This window comes from Camellia sinensis, chromosome 1 (assembly GCF_055761805.1).
Source record: "Camellia sinensis isolate YWXY chromosome 1, ASM5576180v1, whole genome shotgun sequence".
NCBI classification, from domain to species: domain Eukaryota; kingdom Viridiplantae; phylum Streptophyta; class Magnoliopsida; order Ericales; family Theaceae; genus Camellia; species Camellia sinensis.
In genome coordinates, this window is record NC_138961.1 from 56,624,578 (window position 1) to 56,642,986 (window position 18,409).

At 34.0% G+C, this 18,409-nt stretch overlaps 1 protein-coding gene, 1 long non-coding RNA gene and 1 other non-coding gene across 3 annotated transcripts; all 3 read left to right on the forward strand.

Moving 5' to 3' along the window:
• The first annotated feature begins 553 nt into the window (after positions 1–553).
• Positions 554–13,074, forward strand: MES17 (methyl esterase 17). Its single transcript, XM_082877742.1, has 4 exons — positions 554–967; positions 1,184–1,324; positions 6,334–6,468; positions 12,667–13,074. Exons 1-4 carry the CDS (start codon positions 605–607, stop codon positions 12,955–12,957), a joined length of 930 nt encoding a protein of 309 aa, XP_082733868.1. The 5' UTR covers positions 554–604; the 3' UTR covers positions 12,958–13,074.
• LOC145795036 (uncharacterized) lies at positions 8,637–9,350 on the forward strand. Its single transcript, XR_014335183.1, has 2 exons — positions 8,637–8,792; positions 9,052–9,350. It is a non-coding gene; the product is annotated as an uncharacterized LOC145795036 (long non-coding RNA).
• A 4,300-nt stretch (positions 13,075–17,374) lies between the features above and the next one.
• Positions 17,375–17,448, forward strand: TRNAI-AAU (transfer RNA isoleucine (anticodon AAU)). The gene has a single exon. It is a non-coding gene; the product is annotated as a tRNA-Ile (tRNA).
• The last annotated feature ends 961 nt before the right edge of the window (positions 17,449–18,409 follow it).

The following is an 18,409-nucleotide window of genomic DNA, read 5'->3' on the forward strand; positions in this document are numbered from 1 at the left end:
TACGCAATTTTATGATTTGAGTAGTGAGTTTAGCACTTGATTATCTTTGAGAGATATACTAACTTGATCGTCGGAGTGCCCCTGGGTGGAAGAGCTACCGCCGGAGCCTTTTCTTTCTGTTACAAGTTAGTTGAAGCCATCTATTCTGCCGGTGCTCTCTAGCTGATTACTAAACGGGCAGTGTCATCATTCAACAATACTACAATAATTATGTTCTCATGATAAGAGGGAAAAAAAAAAAATCTTTTCACACTAGAATTCTAAAGCACATGTTTTATTTTTTGATAATTTTTAGATTTTTTTATATTTTATTTGGGACTTTATGACATTACTATTAGATGAAAAAATACAAATATAAACTAATAAATTTTACAAAATTTTCTACCATCTGACATCAGATTATGATAAAATTTTAAAAACTAAAACACAAATCACAACAAGAAGTCCTTCCCAAACACCACCGTAATAAGTGTCGCATTAATAAAGTAAATAAGAAAAAAAAATTAAAAATTATTAATTTATATAGAAATTACTGTGCTAGATTATACCTCCTAACTTCCAAATTACAACAACCATTATTGAAGAAGATAAGGCATGAATTATAATGACTTTATATGACTATGCCAACTACATATATATAAGCAGTAACAAGAGAGAGAGAGAGAGAGAGAGAGAGAGAGAGAGAGGCATGGGAGAGGAGGCTGTTAAAATGACAGAAGAAGAAGCAGGCAGGAGGTTGATGCCTGATAATCATGATGATCACTTTGTGCTGGTGCATGGTATCAGTGGTGGAAGCTGGTGTTGGTACAAGATCAGATGCTTGTTGGAGAATTCAGGCTACAAAGTCTCCTGTATAGACCTCAAAGCCTCCGGAATCGATCCATCCCAAGCCGATACCATTCTTTCTTTCCAAGATTACAACAAGCCTTTCATGGACTTCATGTCTTCCTTGCCTGATCATCACAAGGTCTCCCCTCTCTCTCTCTCTTACAAAAATAGTGGTCCCGAAATTTAAATTTTCATGTCCACTTCATTGTACTATTAGTTAGTAGTTACTTCATTCACACCGTGCCATAATTGACAGAGGCACTAAAATTTCTGTTTTGGTTTCGGATTTGTAATAAAATTAAAGAATTGATGATGATGTATTTGTGATATATATATATATATACATATATTGCAGGTGATATTGGTAGGACACAGTGCAGGAGGGCTGAGCATAACAGAGGCAACACACAAGTTTGGAGAGAAGATAAGATTAGCAATCTATTTAGGAGCCACAATGCTAAAAACTGGGTTTTCCACAGAACAAGACGTCAAAGACGTAAGGTTTTTTTTTTTTTTTTTTTTTTTGATATATATATATTTTTTTGACTTCTCTCTCCATTCTCATTCTTTTCTATTCCAAAGAAAATTGCTTGCTTCCTGACGAAAAACATAGACTTCTCTTACCCACAAAGGCTCTTCTTTTTTATTTTTTTAAAATTTTAATTTTAAAACACAATAATGGATTGAGATTTCTGATATGCCCATACATACATGTGTGAGCTTTTGAGGAGTTATTCGATGCCGTGTGCACTATGCTGCACATGGGATTTCAATGGTTGATTGGCGTGGGTTTTATGTGGGGTTCACACTAATTAACGAGGATTATTATGTTTTTTTAATCCAAATTTAATTTATGTAGAGTCTACGGATTAATAATCTAATTCCTATACACAAACCGATAAACAATATGTATTAAAAAAATTACTTTAAAAAGTGTTAAGAATTTAATTATATGATCAATAGTGTAAATTTGAATTTAATATGATGCAAATGAAATTCTAAATAAATCTAATATATATTTTAAATTTCAATTTGTTTTTAAAATATGTTTTTTTTCGTGTACGTCATATTATTGGCTCTGAATTTGGTGGTTCTTGCCATGACCGGGTCTGGAGAAGTACTTGTTGTCTTTATAAAAACAGGAACATGATAGGATTGAAGGGATAGAGGGGTATAGCCTATAGGGGTATTTTAGGTATATGTGGATAAGCATGTTATTTATTTATTGATATTATAGTAAATTATAATCATAATATTAAATATTATAATATATAAATTTTCTTTATAAAAAAGCCAAATCAAGAAATACCACTAACTTAGTCAAATCGGGATTCAAAACCACTAACCTTCTAATGAAATATAGAAGTGTTTTAAGAAGTTGGTAAAAAATTAATTTTTTAATTTTTTCACAAAAAATTAACTTTTTATGATTAAAAAAACTGACTTTTTTTTGATTAAAAAAACTAAAAAAATTAAAAAATTGACCTTTTTAACTTTTTGTCAAAAATGAATCATAAAAGTGATAGTTAGTCGAACTAACCTCATTGATCCCACACCATTCATCTTTAAACACATGTTGTGATGTCTATAAAGCAATAATATAAAAGTAATGGGTGTTACTGTTTAATCACTTATTTCATTGTTACAACAAAAATAGTATAAAATAATAATTTTTACTATTTAAATTAATAAAAATTAGAATAAATTACACTGATATCACTTAAGATTATTGATTATATGAATGGGAAAATAATTTTATCATCATTTCAATATTAAAATGTTCATTTTTACCTTTGTTTATTCATGTATCCATATACCTATGTATTAATTTCGGTCACTCCGGATCTAAAAAAAAAAAAAAAATTGGTTTCTTTAAACTTATTAAATGAAAGATTAGTATAATTATATCAAACTTGTAGAGTTTATTATAATTTTTTTAAATGTGAAGATAGTGTAATTCATCCTAAAAAGTAATAGAACACCATATATATTTGGAAAGAAAAATGATTCATTCCCTAATATATATTTTTTGAATGGGATTCATTCATTCATTCCCTAATTTTGTTTTCTTAATTTCACCACTAATAATATAGAATTAGGAGAATTAAAAATAAGAGAGATAGATGAGTATGAGACAGCTTCACATAATGGGGGAATCTCAATTAAGTAGCCTCTCTTATTTGGAAAAAAGATGTTTCAATAGAAAATATGTAAGAGTCTGTACTATCAAAATGTGATAGTGGTGTTTTGTGCAACTAATAACTTGATGATTGTTTTAAAATGCTACCACATCATTATGGTCTATTTTGGTATTTGGATTAAAAGTCAATTTTTAAATCAAAAATATTTGAGATCACTAATTAGTGATAACACTAATGATGTGGCAGTGGGTGGACCCACTGCCATAGTGTTGTTGTGTTTTTTTTTTTTTTTTTTTAAGTGTGTGCCAACTCATTAGTGGTGTTTTAGACCATCTCCAACGGTGAACCAAACCCAGCATCAGATTTAAATTTGGATGAAAAACCCACTTTTTCACGCTCCAACGGTTGCACCAAAGTCATACCAAAATGAGAATTCAGCAAACAAGACATCAAACTGAGATCAAGACACAAATTTTACCAAATCACTGTTACTGACTGTTGAAAGTGGTACACCGGTCAGCCAACCGGTTGCCCGGTCGGTTGACCAACCGGTCGCCCGGTTTCCTTTAAATTAGGTAGGTTCAAACCGGTCAAAAAAGGTTCAAATAGGTAAAATAAATAAATAAATAAATATTTTTGCCTACCCGGTCGACCGGCCGGTCAACCAACCGGTCACCCACCTGCAAACAAAACAGCGTATGGATTCAGAGTCTTTGGATGAATTGGGAAGGATGAAGACAAAACAGCGGAATTTCCATATTCCCACCTGAAGAGTCACCCACCTGCAAACAAAACAATTGATGAATTTCCATAATCCCACAAATTTGTAAATTATGTCCACAAGAGTCACCCACCTGCAAGCAAAAAAAAAATATATATATATATATATATTTATAGTTATCGGTCGACCAACCAGTCGACCCACAGGATTTGATACAGAATTTGATGAATCGTTAGAGCATGAAGTATCAAATTGAGGAAATAGTTATTTTTTTACTCAAATTTAATGAAACATTAGATGAACCGTTGGAGATGCTCTTAGAGCACCACTTTTAGTGGTATATAACATTGCTGTTTTTAAATTTTTTATGTCATATCATCTCTTTATTTTTTTATATATTTTATAAAAGAAAGTCAAAAATTTAATTTGTAACCTATTTTTCAAAATAAGTCAATTGTTTATATATATATATATATATATATTTGTGATTATGTTTGTACGGCATTACTTTACATATTTACGTAAGAATAAAAATATATTATGTAGGATTAAATTCAAGTGGCATAACAACTTTACGTAAGAATAAAAGTACTAAATAATTTTCCAATCATGTGGGGGTAGGGAGCGTGATGTTGATGGTATGGTGATGGTGGTAAACGGATCGGACGGCGCAGAGTGAAATGGGTTACAACTGTCTTGACGCACAAGTGAGAATGGTTGGCAGTCATTCCAACCGTGTGACATACAATATACATTATATATATATATATATATACCTAATCTAAGTCGTCTATTCCAAGATTAATATTGATAGTTTAGTGGAATATAATTATATTTTATAAATATTTTATTTATTTTTTAAAAAAAAATTATTTAAATTTATAAATTAAATACACCATAAGAAGAAAGTAGTGATTGGTGTGTTTATCCAATAATTAGTTTACATAGCTAGGATTGCAATTTGGACTGTTGAATCGGTTTGATGGGTGTAGCATATAGGGAAAACAATCAAGAAAGAGATAAGGGGGAAAAAATAAATAAATGAATAAAGCAGCAAAAATGTAATAGATAAGAAAAGAAAAAGCAATCAAGAAATGTGAGAGTGAGAGAGACAGACAATGTGAAAACGAGAGAGACAGAGACAAGGAGTGACTGGGAGAAGAGTGAGAGAGACAGGGAAAGAGAAAACGAGAGTAGAGAGAGAGAGAAACATGTTTTTGTCGTTGTTGTTGTGTCGATCAATTGAGATTAGAGATGATCATTTTAATCCAATCTATGGTTCGTTTATACCCATTCGAAGAGGGCAAATTTTATTCGCCCCCGATACTTATGTAGGGCGGGGGTGTATTATGTTTTGGTCACCTGCAATCGGGGCAGGTATCACCTTTCCTGATCCAAACCTGGCCCGATATGATTAATAATATATAAATAAATAATATATGTATATATATATATATATCTAATTAGATATAAGAAAAGAATATTAAAAGTTTGTGGTTCTTTTTAAATATAAATAAATAATAATTCTAAAAATCTCACTGTTTATATATATAAAAACAATGAAAATTATTTAGTGTGTTAAGAATTATGGTTCTCAATTTTTTTGGTTATTTAAAATCTGATCGGATATCCACGGATATCGGGTATCCGCGGGGCAGGGATAGAGTTGAAAATTTCCACCCGTAACGAGGGTGAGGCAGGGGCAGAGGCAGGGGTGGAGTTTGTCCATTGGCAGGGGAGGGAAATTTCAAACCCATCCTATGGCCATCCCTAATTGAGACAGAATGATCTAGATTTTTACTTCAATGCTTCTTCGATTTGTGGATTGAGGTTAGGATTTTTCTTATTCTCTATGTTTTTTTGATTTTGGTTCATGTGTATGTGTATGTGTATTTGAAGGATCTGATTTGTATTATTTTCAATTTAACTTCTTTATTTACGATTTGAACCACAAAAAAGTTTCAAAAATTACGTTTTCAGCCCTACCAAATCCCAAAAGTATCTGGAACGTATCTCCCACGTATCCGAGCTGTATTCAAAATTTAAAAAAAAAAAATTGGAATACTTTTTTGCCGTATCCAATATGTATCCCAGTATATCAGACGCGTATTTGGATCCAACATGTATCTGATACTTATACACGACCCATTTTGGAGTATCCGTGCTTCATAGTTGTGCATCATGCACAGTTGTGCGTTTGATAGGTTCATTTTAGATTTTATTTTGATGGTTTGAATCATTTTTGAGTAAATTGAGTAAAATATACATGCATAAAGTCAAATTTATTGAATGGTGTGATTTCCATTGGCATCATTCACCACTAATGCCAAGAGTACAAAGCAAATCATAAAAAATATATGAATAGATAAAAAAAACTTATTTTGAATGTAAATTCACCATAATTAGATTTAATTTCAATTATTTATTGTATTTTTTTTGTAAACTGTGGTCCATTATTTGTTCATAGTATTAGTCTACCATCTGTCATTAGAGAGGGCTATAAAGATTGAGTAATAACTCATATGCAAGTCAACTCCTTATTTAAGTTTCATTGGACATTCAACAATTGAAATGCAATTCAAAACCCCAACAGAGCTATGTATGTACAATATTACATGTTCTGTGTTTTTTATTTAACTGCAGGGAGTGCCGGACTTATCAGAATTTGGTGATGTGTATGAAGTAGGGTTTGGGCTAGGGACAGATCAACCTCCAACAAGTGCACTTGTCAAGAAAGAATTTCAACGCCAAATTATTTATCAAATGAGTCCTCCAGAGGTAATTAATAATCATTTATCCAAGGATTTGTCTGGTTCCTTTGTGAATAATTCTAATGTTGGTGTCAACCTAGTTAGCCAGTCTGTGATGAACTAGTGAGTGTATCAACCTCTTCAGAGTCTCATAGGTTTGGTGGTCCCTATGTGATGCCTTAATTTGATATTTATTGATTAAAATAGTGAAAGTCAATTATTTTTATTAAATTTTTTAACGACAATTTGACAAATATCAAATGATAATTAATATGAAATATTATTCTAACACTATCAGAAGCGTCTTTGATTTTGTCAACCCCTAAATAATAAGATATTCCAAGGAGCTAGAATTGCAAAATTTGTAATGTTAGTATTATAGATTAAAAAGTCTAATCTACTGCTTTGATTCATCTAGTGAATTGAATATCTACACAAAAATATCATTAAAAGAAGCCTATATATATGTGTGTGTGTGTGTGTGTGTGTGTGTGTGTGTTTGGTGAACTGTTGATGGGTGACTAGAAGGGTGAGTGTGTGGCCGAAAGGGGGTTGTTGAAGGTGGGAGAGGAAGGAAGAAATGAAAATTATTTTTAAAACAAGTGAAACACTTTTTATATGTTTTCTCAAATTTTGAATTTTTTGAAACTGTTACCATTTTTTAGTAATGAAAACAATTAGCAAAATCACATATTCATTTATAAATTTCAAAATTTTGAAACACAAAAATAAAATACATAAAATCACATATTCATTTATAAATTTCAAAATTTTGAAACACAAAAATAAAATACATAAATATTAATAAATCCTGTTATTAAGAAGGGGGAGGTAATAAGACTTGAATCAGGTATGTTAGATAATTAATGGGTTGGGTTTCTTTTAATGATTCCATTTGTTAATTACTTTTAAGATTGCGTATAGATGATTTATAAAAAAATTAAATTAATATTAATTGTAGTCATATAATTTCATCTTATTAATTTTCAAAAAAAAAAAAAAAAGACAATCAATTGTGTGAGTGATTTTCTGACCACACTGCCCGTTTAGTAACCAGTTGGAGAGCACCAGCACAATAGATGACACTTGGCTGACCTGCAACAGAAAGAGAAGATTCCGGCAGTGGTTTGTCTACCCGGGGGCACTCCGACGATCAAGTCAGCATATCTCTCAAAGATAAATCAAGTGCTAAACTCACAAGCTTGAGTATCAAAAGCATACCGTAGACCCATGGGGGTGCCTCTCTTTTATAGTTAACATAAACCTAGTCCCAATAGAAGCCTAACTTCTATGGACTCAGGATTACTGCTAATCTTGGACTCCCAGTAAGATTAGGATAAACTCTCTAAGAGTCTTATCTTAATACAAACTGAAGTCTTCTCTCATTCTAGGATTCTTGTCCCTCATCTAGGTTGAGTTCTCTTTTCATTCTAGGACTCTTGTCCCTTATCCACTTATCTCGGATTCCGATATCTTCGGAGATAACCTCGGCCTTGCCGAGATCACCTCGGCGTCACGACCAAGACACGTGGCATCTCAGCTGACACGTCGGCGTCACCTTGCTACATGTTGGTACTCATAAAATATATCCCCACAACTGCCCCCTAGGTTCTATTACCTCGGCATTCTGAGGTGATAGAACCTACACTGTTCGTTCATCTGTGCCCCTCTGTCTGAGATCAAACTCGCCAACCTCAAAGTTCCCTGGACTTTACTGTCCACTAGTGTCAAGAATCAAGTTTCATGCTTTCTAAGTTGCTTGAAATCGCACCTCCTAGCCGAGGTTCTGCTTCTATTAATTCGTAAACTCCAAGAGCTTTGCAACTGCTCCACTCACACTCTCTGGTGAGTCCCCGATTTCCAGTCATCTATTTGATTCCGGCGATTTTCATATCGGCGTTCATTTCACTTTGTAGGTTCATAAACTCTTTACTTGCTATTAAGCTTAATCTTTCATAACTCTTTTGAATCTGTTTACTTGCCATCTGTTGCCTTATATTTTCGTTTGTCTTCAAGTTTTGAATTGTTTGAATGCCTGGCACTATTCTTGTTATATCCACTTTTTGTTGCTAGCATCGTGTCTGGGTCATTACTTTCTTGTTCTTCACATACTTACTTAGTGCCTGTGCACTTGGCTTTATTCTTGAACTTTGTCGTCTTCTTGACTATTTTTCTCTTTTCTTATTCAATCCTCAGGTTTTTTCTCTTTCTAGCTCTTTTGCTTAAATCCGTCATTGTTCCAAGCTTTCAAGCTTCTGCAACTGTCTTCGTTCCTTTCCTCCGGTGAAGCTTACGTCATTCTGTCATTGTCGTCAGACTTCGGCAATTCTCATTCCGGCTTCCCTCTTTCTGGTAAGCCACTGTTCCTCCTGGTTTTATTTCTCGTTGCTTTCCAAGAAGCTCTGCTTTATTGTTAATCACCATTGCTGTTTTACCCGTTGTTTCCAAATCATCTTCTTGAATACACACTGTTCACACATCTGTTGATTTCTGCCACTGTTCTTGGCTTGACACACTTGTGCAATCTTTTTGTCTTGATTTCCTGATAGCTTCATCACCATTCTTGATTATGAATTACATTCTCGTTTCTGTTTTCTGTGTCTTTTTCTAGATTCTTGCTTTCAATCCTTGCCTTCAAACTCCAAGGTGCCAATCGCCGAGAAGAGCCTTGATCAAACTCTTCGGGAGATCGATGCTGAGCTCGAGGCTGAGAAGGCTGCTGAGAAGTCTTCCCAACTGTCTTCTATATCCTGCCATTGATGCCGAGTAGTTTTGTTTCCTTCTTTTACTCCTTGTACCTTGTACTTTGTTCGTCTTTGTATGCTTTTAATCCGGTCGATGTGCCATTTTTGTAGTCTGAATAATTTATTTTTCAATATTCAGGCCGAAGTGCCTTCTTTCTTCTTTAAATGCATTTCTCTGATTTCTTCTTTGAATGTATGTCTTCTTTTTTCTGCTCTTGTATGATTCTATACTTAGAAAAATTTGCATGTCTTCAAAGTACGCCTTGACTGTGCAATCTCTTCGGATAAAATACCTCTGTCACAACTTCTAATCTTGCTCATCTCGGTTTTGTCCTAACACTTGAAAATATTGTAACAAATATTTTCACAAGTGTTGCTTAGGACTTGTCACTTTCTCAATGTCTTCTATCAAGACTTCAGTTTTTCATATTTCAAGTTTTGACAACCTGGTAGTCTCGGCAAGTACGCAGATATTGCTTGAACTTGACTTTAACTTGTAAATTTTTCTCAAAAATTTCAACAAGTGTTTAACCATCATCCTTTATCATAACCTCGGCTTAATTTCAGCTTGTAAATTTTTCTCAAAATTTCAACAAGTGTTAAACCATCTTCCTTTATCATAACCTCGGTTTAATTATAACTTGTAAATTCACACAGAATTTCAACAAGTGTTTAAACCAATCTTCTTCCGATACGACCTTGGTTTAACTTCAACTTGTAAATTCACACAGAATTTCAACAAGTGTTAAATATCACATCGGTTTAACTTCAACTTGTAAATTCACACAGAATTTCAACAAGTGTTAAACATGACCTCGGTTTAACTTCAACTTGTAAATTCACACAAAATTTCAACAAGTGTTTAAATATCACATCGGTTTAACTTCAACTTGTAAATTTACACAGAATTTCAAGAAGTGTTTAAATATCACATCGGTTTAACCAACTTGTAAATTGTTACAAATTTCAACAAGTGGTAAACATCATATCGGTTTAACCAACCTGTAAATTGCTACAAATTTCAACAAGTGGTAAACATCATATCGGTTTAACCAACTTGTAAATTGCTACAAATTTCAACAAGTGTTAAATATGACCTCGGTTTAACTTCAACTTGTAAATTCACACAGAATTTCTACAAGTGTTAAATATGATCTCGGTTTAACTTCAACTTGTAAATTCACACAGAATTTCAACAAGTGTTAAACATCATTTCGGTTTAACCAACTTGTAAATTGCTACAAATTTCAACAAGTGGTAAACATCATCTCGGTTTAACCAACTTGTAAATTACTACAAATTTCAACAAATGGTAAACATCATTTCGGTTTAACCAACTTGTAAATTGCTACAAATTTCAATAAGTGGTAAATATATTATTCTTCTCTCTGCCCCCTGCATGGCTTCCACATACTCCTTTGCGAACCTTATAAAAGGTCTTCAACCTGGCTAACTGCAGTCCAACCTTGTGTGTTTTCTTTTTTATCTTCTGGGATCTGAGATTTGCTCACTGAGCTCTTCTCTTTTCGGACTTAAGTGCCGAGATCTTGTCTGCTAGAATCTTGGATCTACTCACTCAGGTTGAGCTCTTCTCTTCTCGAACCTACTCATCTAGGCCGAGATCATGTCTTCTAGGATCCGAAATCTGGAATCCAGGATCTGCTCACTTAGGTTGAGCTCTCGTCTTCTCGGGCCTACTTGTCTAGGTTGAGATCATGTCTACTCGAATCCGGGATCTAGGATCTGAAATCCAAGACCTACTCACTCAGGATGAGTTCTTCTATACTTGAATGTTATCTCCTTGGGAGCGCTCATGCCCCCTGTCTTTGCATCCCTTCTGGAAGGGTCTTCGTTCCTCCGCAGGTATCTATCCTTCCATACTTGGAGGTCATCTTCGTTGTAGTATCCGCATTGATTTGTTGTCTTTGGTGCGTCACCTTTCTGGTCGGCGTCTTTCACTCCGTGACTCTGGTCACGAGTTTCTGTGTTGCTATTGTCCCTTTCAACGTCGAGGTTGATAGATCTCCCATTCCCAACAGGAGCGTTGTCTCCAGTCTAATCCTTCTGTCCGTCATTGGCCATCTATTCTTCTTTTTTTCCCACAGACGGCGCCAAATTGTGTGAGTGATTTTCTGACCACACTACCCGCTTAGTAACCAGTTGGAGAGCACCGACAGAATAGATGACACCTGGCTGACCTGTAACAGAAAGAGAAGATTCCGGCGGTGGTTTGTCCACCCGGGGGCACTCTGACGATCAAGTCAGCATATCTCTCAAAGATAATCAAGTGCTAAACTCACAAGCTTGAGTATCAAAAGCATACCTTAGACCTATGGGGGTGCCTCTCTTTTATAGCAAACATAAACCTAGTCCCAATAGAAGCCTAACTTCTATGGATTCAGGATTATTGCTAATCTTGGACTCCCAATAAGATTAAGATAAACTCTCTAAGAGTCTTATCTTAATACAAACTGAAGTTTTCTCTCATTCTAGGACTCTTGTCCCTCATCTAGGTTGGGTTTCCTTTTCATTCTAGGACTCTTGTCCCTTATCCACTTATCTCGGATTCCGATATCTTCGGAGATAACCTCGGCCTTGCCGAGGTCACCTCGGCGTTACGACCAGGACACGTAGCACCTCGGCTGACATGTCGGCGTCACCTTGCCACGTGTTGGTACTCAGAAAATATATCCCCACAGAACTGATTGATTCTTTGTAGTTGGTTCAATTCACTATAGTTATGTTTGTCAAGACGAATTAGATTAGATGAGATAAATATTCTTAAGTTGTAAGATTATGTATCTATTTCATGTTTAGATTGATTCAAAATTATGAAAAGAAATTTACAAAATTTTATTAATTTGAATGGGTTAAGCTTCTCTTCAATCCAAAATCGGATTGAAGCATACTATTAGACCATGGGGTTCATTATGGGTCCTGTTTCGATGATCCGAACCGTTAATGTGCAGAATTTGTTGAGTACTTTATCCCTGTAAAAAAATCATGTTGATTGAGTATCGATAGCTACTTGATTGGATCAGATTTCTATCAACGGTAATTATAATTTTCAAAATAAATTATTGATAAAAATCTGATTCGATGAAGTAGTTATCGATATCCGATTTATGTATTTTTTATAAGGATAAAACACTCGACGAATTCTATACATTAAACGGTTCAAATTATTAAAACAAGATCCGTGGTAAATCTTACAAACCCAACAATATCGTATAATGCACAAAATGAACTGAAGACAAGTTTGACCCAATTTGAATAACCTTAAGTCTCGTTTAGAAACATATTATTTTAATAATTTTTTGGATAAAATCTGAAATAAAAAAAACTAATATCTTTGGAATAATTGTTTGATTTTTTATGGAAAAATATATAAAAAAAATAGAAATTAATGTAGATTCTGATGAAAAACATGTTCTAACAATATATATCAATGCTAACAATTGTGATATGATTGATATGTGCAGGATGCAACTTTAGCAGCAATGCTTCTAAGACCAGGCCCAATTAAAGCATTAGTATCAGCAAAATTTAATGCAGAGGACGATATGATTGACAAGGTGCCACGTGTATACATCAAGACGGTGTATGATAACGTGGTGAAACCGGATCAACAAGACGCGATGATCAAGAGGTGGCCCCCATCGGAAGTGTATGTCTTGAAGAGCGACCACAGCCCATTTTTCTCCGCCCCTTCTCTCCTTTTCGACCTGCTCGTTAAGTCCCTTCATCATGCTTCTTCAGTGGAGCCCATCTAGTTTAAAACTTTGGGTTTTGATTGAAAAAAAAAAAAAAAATCAATGGTATTACATAAATATGATGTCATTATCGACACTAATAATATCAATTAATAATAAAATTTTAAGTTAGTTATATTTTTTATTCTTATGGTTTGATTCAAATTCTACGTTAACTTTTATAATTTCAAATTCGATAGTTTAATTCATACATTTTAAATCTAGTTTCAGTTTGGTTTTTTTGTTCAAATTATATGTTAGTAATTAAAGATTTGGCGACATTTGTCAATTTTCTAATATGTACATATAGGAAAAAAATTAATAAAAATTTGGATGAAAGAACTAAATTGAGACTAAATTTAAAGTGTAGATATCAAATTATTTAATTTGAAAATATAAAAATTTAAGTAAAATTTAAGTGAGTATAATTATTAAAAGTAAGCATGGCAATTAGGAGTGTTCGTGGTTCGGTTTTGGACAGTTTGTGGATCGGTTCGGACCCACCTGTATGCGGTATGGGAAAAATTCAATCCACAACCGCCCGCAGTACAGATTGTATTTTGTGAGGATAGGATTCGCGGATATGTGAGCAGTTTGCGGATTAGACTTTTTTCAATTTTCATATTCAATTTCAATTTTTAGATTCAATATAATATAAGATTGATTTCAATTTCAAAAGTAATTAACATATTCAATTTTCCCTCCATGAAGAAGTATATTCAATTTCCTACAATGTTCACAGAGCAAACAAAAACAAAAACAAAAACATTCAAAAACAATATTCTCAAACAATGTTGTCTACAACATTTTTTTTTGTATCATGAATTAGGGTTTTGTGTGTTAACCAAAAATATTTAGGATAGGATGAATGAAATCAACGGTCTAGGTTTTTTTTATTATAAAAAAAAAAACTAAGTGCGAGCGGATTCTTGCGGATGCGGATTAAACCCGCAACCCGCCGGCAATCCGCAATTATGCCATATTTCAAATCGCATCCGGCCATATTGTGTTTGCGAAACCGCCCCTTTGTATGCCAATCGGTTCGAGTTGGGCAGATTGGGCGATTCAGATAATCCTATGTCCAGCCCTAATGGCAACACCATGTGTCCATGACGATAACGTGATATTATCTTGATTTTTTTTTCTCCTCATTTCCCACCATTTGAAGTGCCCTTTTTTGGTTTTTGTTTTATATTATTGTTATGGTTATTATTAGGATGAATTATGCTCTTAATTTTTGTAGTTTGATTCAAAATTTTAGTTGATTTTTATTATTTTAAATTGAATAATGTACTCCTGTAACAACCCTCATACTGTTTACTGATTAATGACTGATTGATTACCGATAATCACCGATTACTGTTAAACGGAACTGATAATGACTGATAACTGACTGAGAATTGAACTGATTAAAGTACTGAACTGACTGACCGAAATTGAAACTGAATTGAGTGAATACATCTGTTTGAATTGCATTTTATCTGTTGACTGTTTGTTTGATCTGTTCGTGTTTTATGTTTAAACTATTAATTGAAGGCCTTATCGGCGGCCGAACCGGAAATGGGTTAGTGTATTATGATCGTCATATTTAATATGATTTTATGGTATAATTATCTGAAAACTGATTAGGTATGATTAAATTAGATTAAATATTGATCAATTGCAGAGTTGGCCTTATTTACCGAACTACCCCTAGTGGACCACTATCTCACACACACACTTGAGCCTTATACATTGAATCAAACATTTCTTTAGCCTATTTGTGAGGCCCTTAGCCGACCATAGAGAGAGAGAGACTTGAGGAGTTGAGTTCATCTCAATATTGCTTAGAATTTGAAGAGAATTGAAGTGTAGATTGCTAAATTGAGCTCCTAGTCTTCTAATTCTAGACCTAAGGTAGAGTAATTACCCTCTTGCTTATGAATTGAGCTTGTTCTTGCATGATTCATGTCAAATTAAGGAGCTAAGTCTTGTTTTAGTTCATACATGTTGAAATAGAACATAATTCATGCATGCATGTTTGAATTGTTGGATTTTGAGTTGAATTCATGGCAAATTGTCACATACATGTCCATAATTTTGTAATGGTCCATGTTTTCATCTTGTTTGTGAATCAATTGGCTCACTAGAGCATGTTTTGAAGCTTGAAAGTTATTTAAAGATCATGCATGTCATGTTTGAAGATTGTTCTTGAAAATGATTTGAACCATGTTATACTATGTGTTTATAAATGTTTTCCAGAAAATGGGCCCAAGAGGATTGGTTTTGATGCATTTGAGTGTGAGTTGGAGCTTGGAGGTGCAATCTGGAATTCCCAGATTTTGCACTTACGCTCGAGCGGGGAAAGTGGCGCTTGAGCGTGGAATCCGAGCATCCAGCATCTCTCTACACTGTTTTGCAGTCCGCTCGAGCGGAGGATTGGGCGCTCGAGCGGAGTCATGTCTCACGCTCGAGCGGGCGTCGAGCGGAGATTTCACCCATCCAGTGCTTTTACAGTACGCTCGAGCGGGAAAGTTTACGCTCGAGCGTGTACCTTTGTTGCATTACCGCTCGAGCGGGGAAACCTGCGCTCGAGCGGAACTCTGTTTTTCTGAAAATGCTTTTAAATGTGCATCTTTGCATCCTCATCTCATTCTAGGCATTCTTAGGCCTAGTTGTAGACATCTTGTTGAGGATATAGATGTAGAACACACCGAGGCATTAGGGGTTAAGTTATTATCTTTCCCAGCTGTGTAGCTTAGTATGTTCAATCTGTTAATTGTGTAGGGTTGGCGACTGGAGAGGCACGCTCTAGCATACTGTAGCCCGAACTCTGTGAGTAACGAATGTGTAAAGATATGTTCACAAATGATTATTTTCTGAACAACTGAACTGTACTGTTTTCTGAACTGATTACTGTTAACTGAATGAATGTATGTCCTATATTCTGAACTGTATTGTGGCATCCTTGGCACCTACTGCTTACTGTTACTGTGACAGAATTCTCTGTCAGTTCCCTCGTTGGAACCACTACTGTTTACTGACTGATGGCCATCATTACTGTTCGGTCTTTTAAGACCTACTGTTACTGTTATGCTAATGGATGTACCACATATGACTGTTTACTGTATTGAGCAACTGAAATACTGATTGAAATGAACTGTTTTCATTACTGTAAGGACATTCATTCTAAACCCCTTTACGCTTTATGTTATTCACTGGGCTTTAGCTCACTGCTCATATATATATGTAGGTGTACAGGCACCGGATTGAAGCTAGAGGCGTCAGGGTTACTCCAGTTTTGTCAAGCCAGCCTTTGTGCCTCACTGCGAGGTTCCGACCCTAACGTGTTAGGGCTTAGGGGTGTTTTACAATTCCCCCTTTTGTACTGTTTCACTGTTTTGTATAGACTGAATGTTTACCGTACTGTTATCTAGGGTTGAGTCCCTAGTCTGAATGATTGTAAATATTGTGCATACCGTTCTGTACTGTTTACGTATAAATGTATGAAAAATCTTTTCATATAGACTGTCGCAACTCATTGGGCATTGTTTATTTACTGTTTTGGCTTCCGCCAGGCCCTGTACTCTGTTTTACTGTATTACTGTCCTGCAGGCCTTCGGTAATCTCGGATTACTGGCCGGTTACGGTGCTAAACCCATAGGGCCGGGTTTGGGTCGTGACAACTCCTTGCTAGAATTTAGTTTTGATTTAGTCATTCTGTTCAAGTTGGAAGATAAAATTAACGATTTTGAGACACTTATTAGTCTCTTGTGGTGTACAAGTAGAAAAAATTAACGAAATTTTTGATGGAATGACCAAATTAAAACTTGACTAAAGTGTAGAAATCAAGTTATTCAAATTAAAATAATAAAAATCAAATTATAAGGGTGAAAAATATAATTTGTCTTTATTATTATTATTATTATTATTGTAAAAGAATGAATTGTGATTTGTTTTCCTTGTGAATAAACTTACATCAAGTAGAGGGTTGGACTTTGATTTTTGTCTAAATATTTGTGTTCACTATGTTCCATTTGGAGGTTTCTAAATTGTGCAATATCATTTACATTTTTTTGTTTTCCATTTTTATTTGTTAGGGAAAAAAAACTTCTTTCTAGTAAACTTTAAAAATTCATTTTCAATTTTTTAAAAATTGTTTGAAGAACTATTTCTAAAATATGTCTTCTAGATTTTTTTTAACTTAAAAAAAAATCTTCTATTTAGTAGAATTAAAAAAGTTTTTTTCAATCTTTTTTATAATTTGCACAAAAATGAAAATTGAGAATAAATCCAAATCCACCAAAAGAAAGAAAATTAAATAAAAATGAAATATTCAATAGCAGTCAGAAAACAATGTTTACACGTAAAAGAGAATTTTCATATTGAGATGCAGTGGCCAGTCCTCAGGGGTGACAAAGATTGAAAAAATTAAATAAATAAAAACGTAAATACGCGTGGCCTATTAGCTCAGCTGGTTAGAGCGTCGTGCTAATAACGCGAAGGTCGCAGGTTCGAGACCTGCATGGGCCATTTAAATTTTAGTTTTGCTCAATCAAGCTGGTCTCTTGAAGCTGCTTTAAATTACACAAATATTTTTATTATTAATTTTATTTTTGACTAATTTGGTTTTAATAACTGTTCACGTACAAAACAATTACAACTATTCATTTTTATATAATTTTTGTTGTCATTTTATATATATATAGGAAATTATGCGTTGTCCCCTTGACTCATTTTTTACTTTTCCACTTTGGCCCTTTATGTTTCAATTTTTTCTCAGTTTACTCTTAAACATGGTTGTTTGAATCGTACGATTCGCGATATGATTCGTACGATTCGATATGATTTTTTCATAGAATGATTCGAATCGAGTACTTAAATCGTAAATTTAAAAGAAACATGTGATTCGAAGTAAGAATCATAGGAATCAATGTGAATCGCTGATACATACGATACTCACAATTCAAAATTTTTCTTTTTCTCCTACCCAGATCTGTTAAATGATGTCGTTTGACCTCTTTAATTCAAAAAAAAAAAAAAAGGAAAAGGAAAAGGAATGATAAATAAAAGAAATTATTCGAAAAACAGATGAAAAACTCGAGCTAGGGCTTGACTGAGAGAGAGAAATGAATCAAAGAAAGGAGACAAACCTGTTCGAAGATGAGGATTTTCAAATCTACCAGGGAGAAATCTGAAGGTGTGTAAAGATATAGTTAGGAATTGTCTTTTTCTATTCATTGTCAGTCTTACTGCTCAAGTCTTCTCTCTCTCAGTACTCAAAAAATCAATCTGCGAGTTAGCTTTTCTTTACCATAAAGTCTCGTTGTGGGTGAGAAAATATTAAAGTAATGGGTATTTGTTTAATGTTGCCGTAAGGCTCCACACTACTACCCTCCTTTAATATATATATATATATATAAAATATATAATATTTTATATAAATTATATATTTGTCCTTATTTGATTAATTTCGATTATTTATTGATTCTTA

Coding starts and splice junctions, on each gene's coding strand:
- MES17 (XM_082877742.1), top strand. CDS start 605: ATGACTTTATATGACTATGCCAACTACATATATATAAGCAGTAACAAG. Junction 968..1,183: donor CCTTGCCTGATCATCACAAG/GTCTCCCCTCTC, acceptor CATATATTGCAG/GTGATATTGGTAGGACACAG. Junction 1,325..6,333: donor CAGAACAAGACGTCAAAGAC/GTAAGGTTTTTT, acceptor ATTTAACTGCAG/GGAGTGCCGGACTTATCAGA.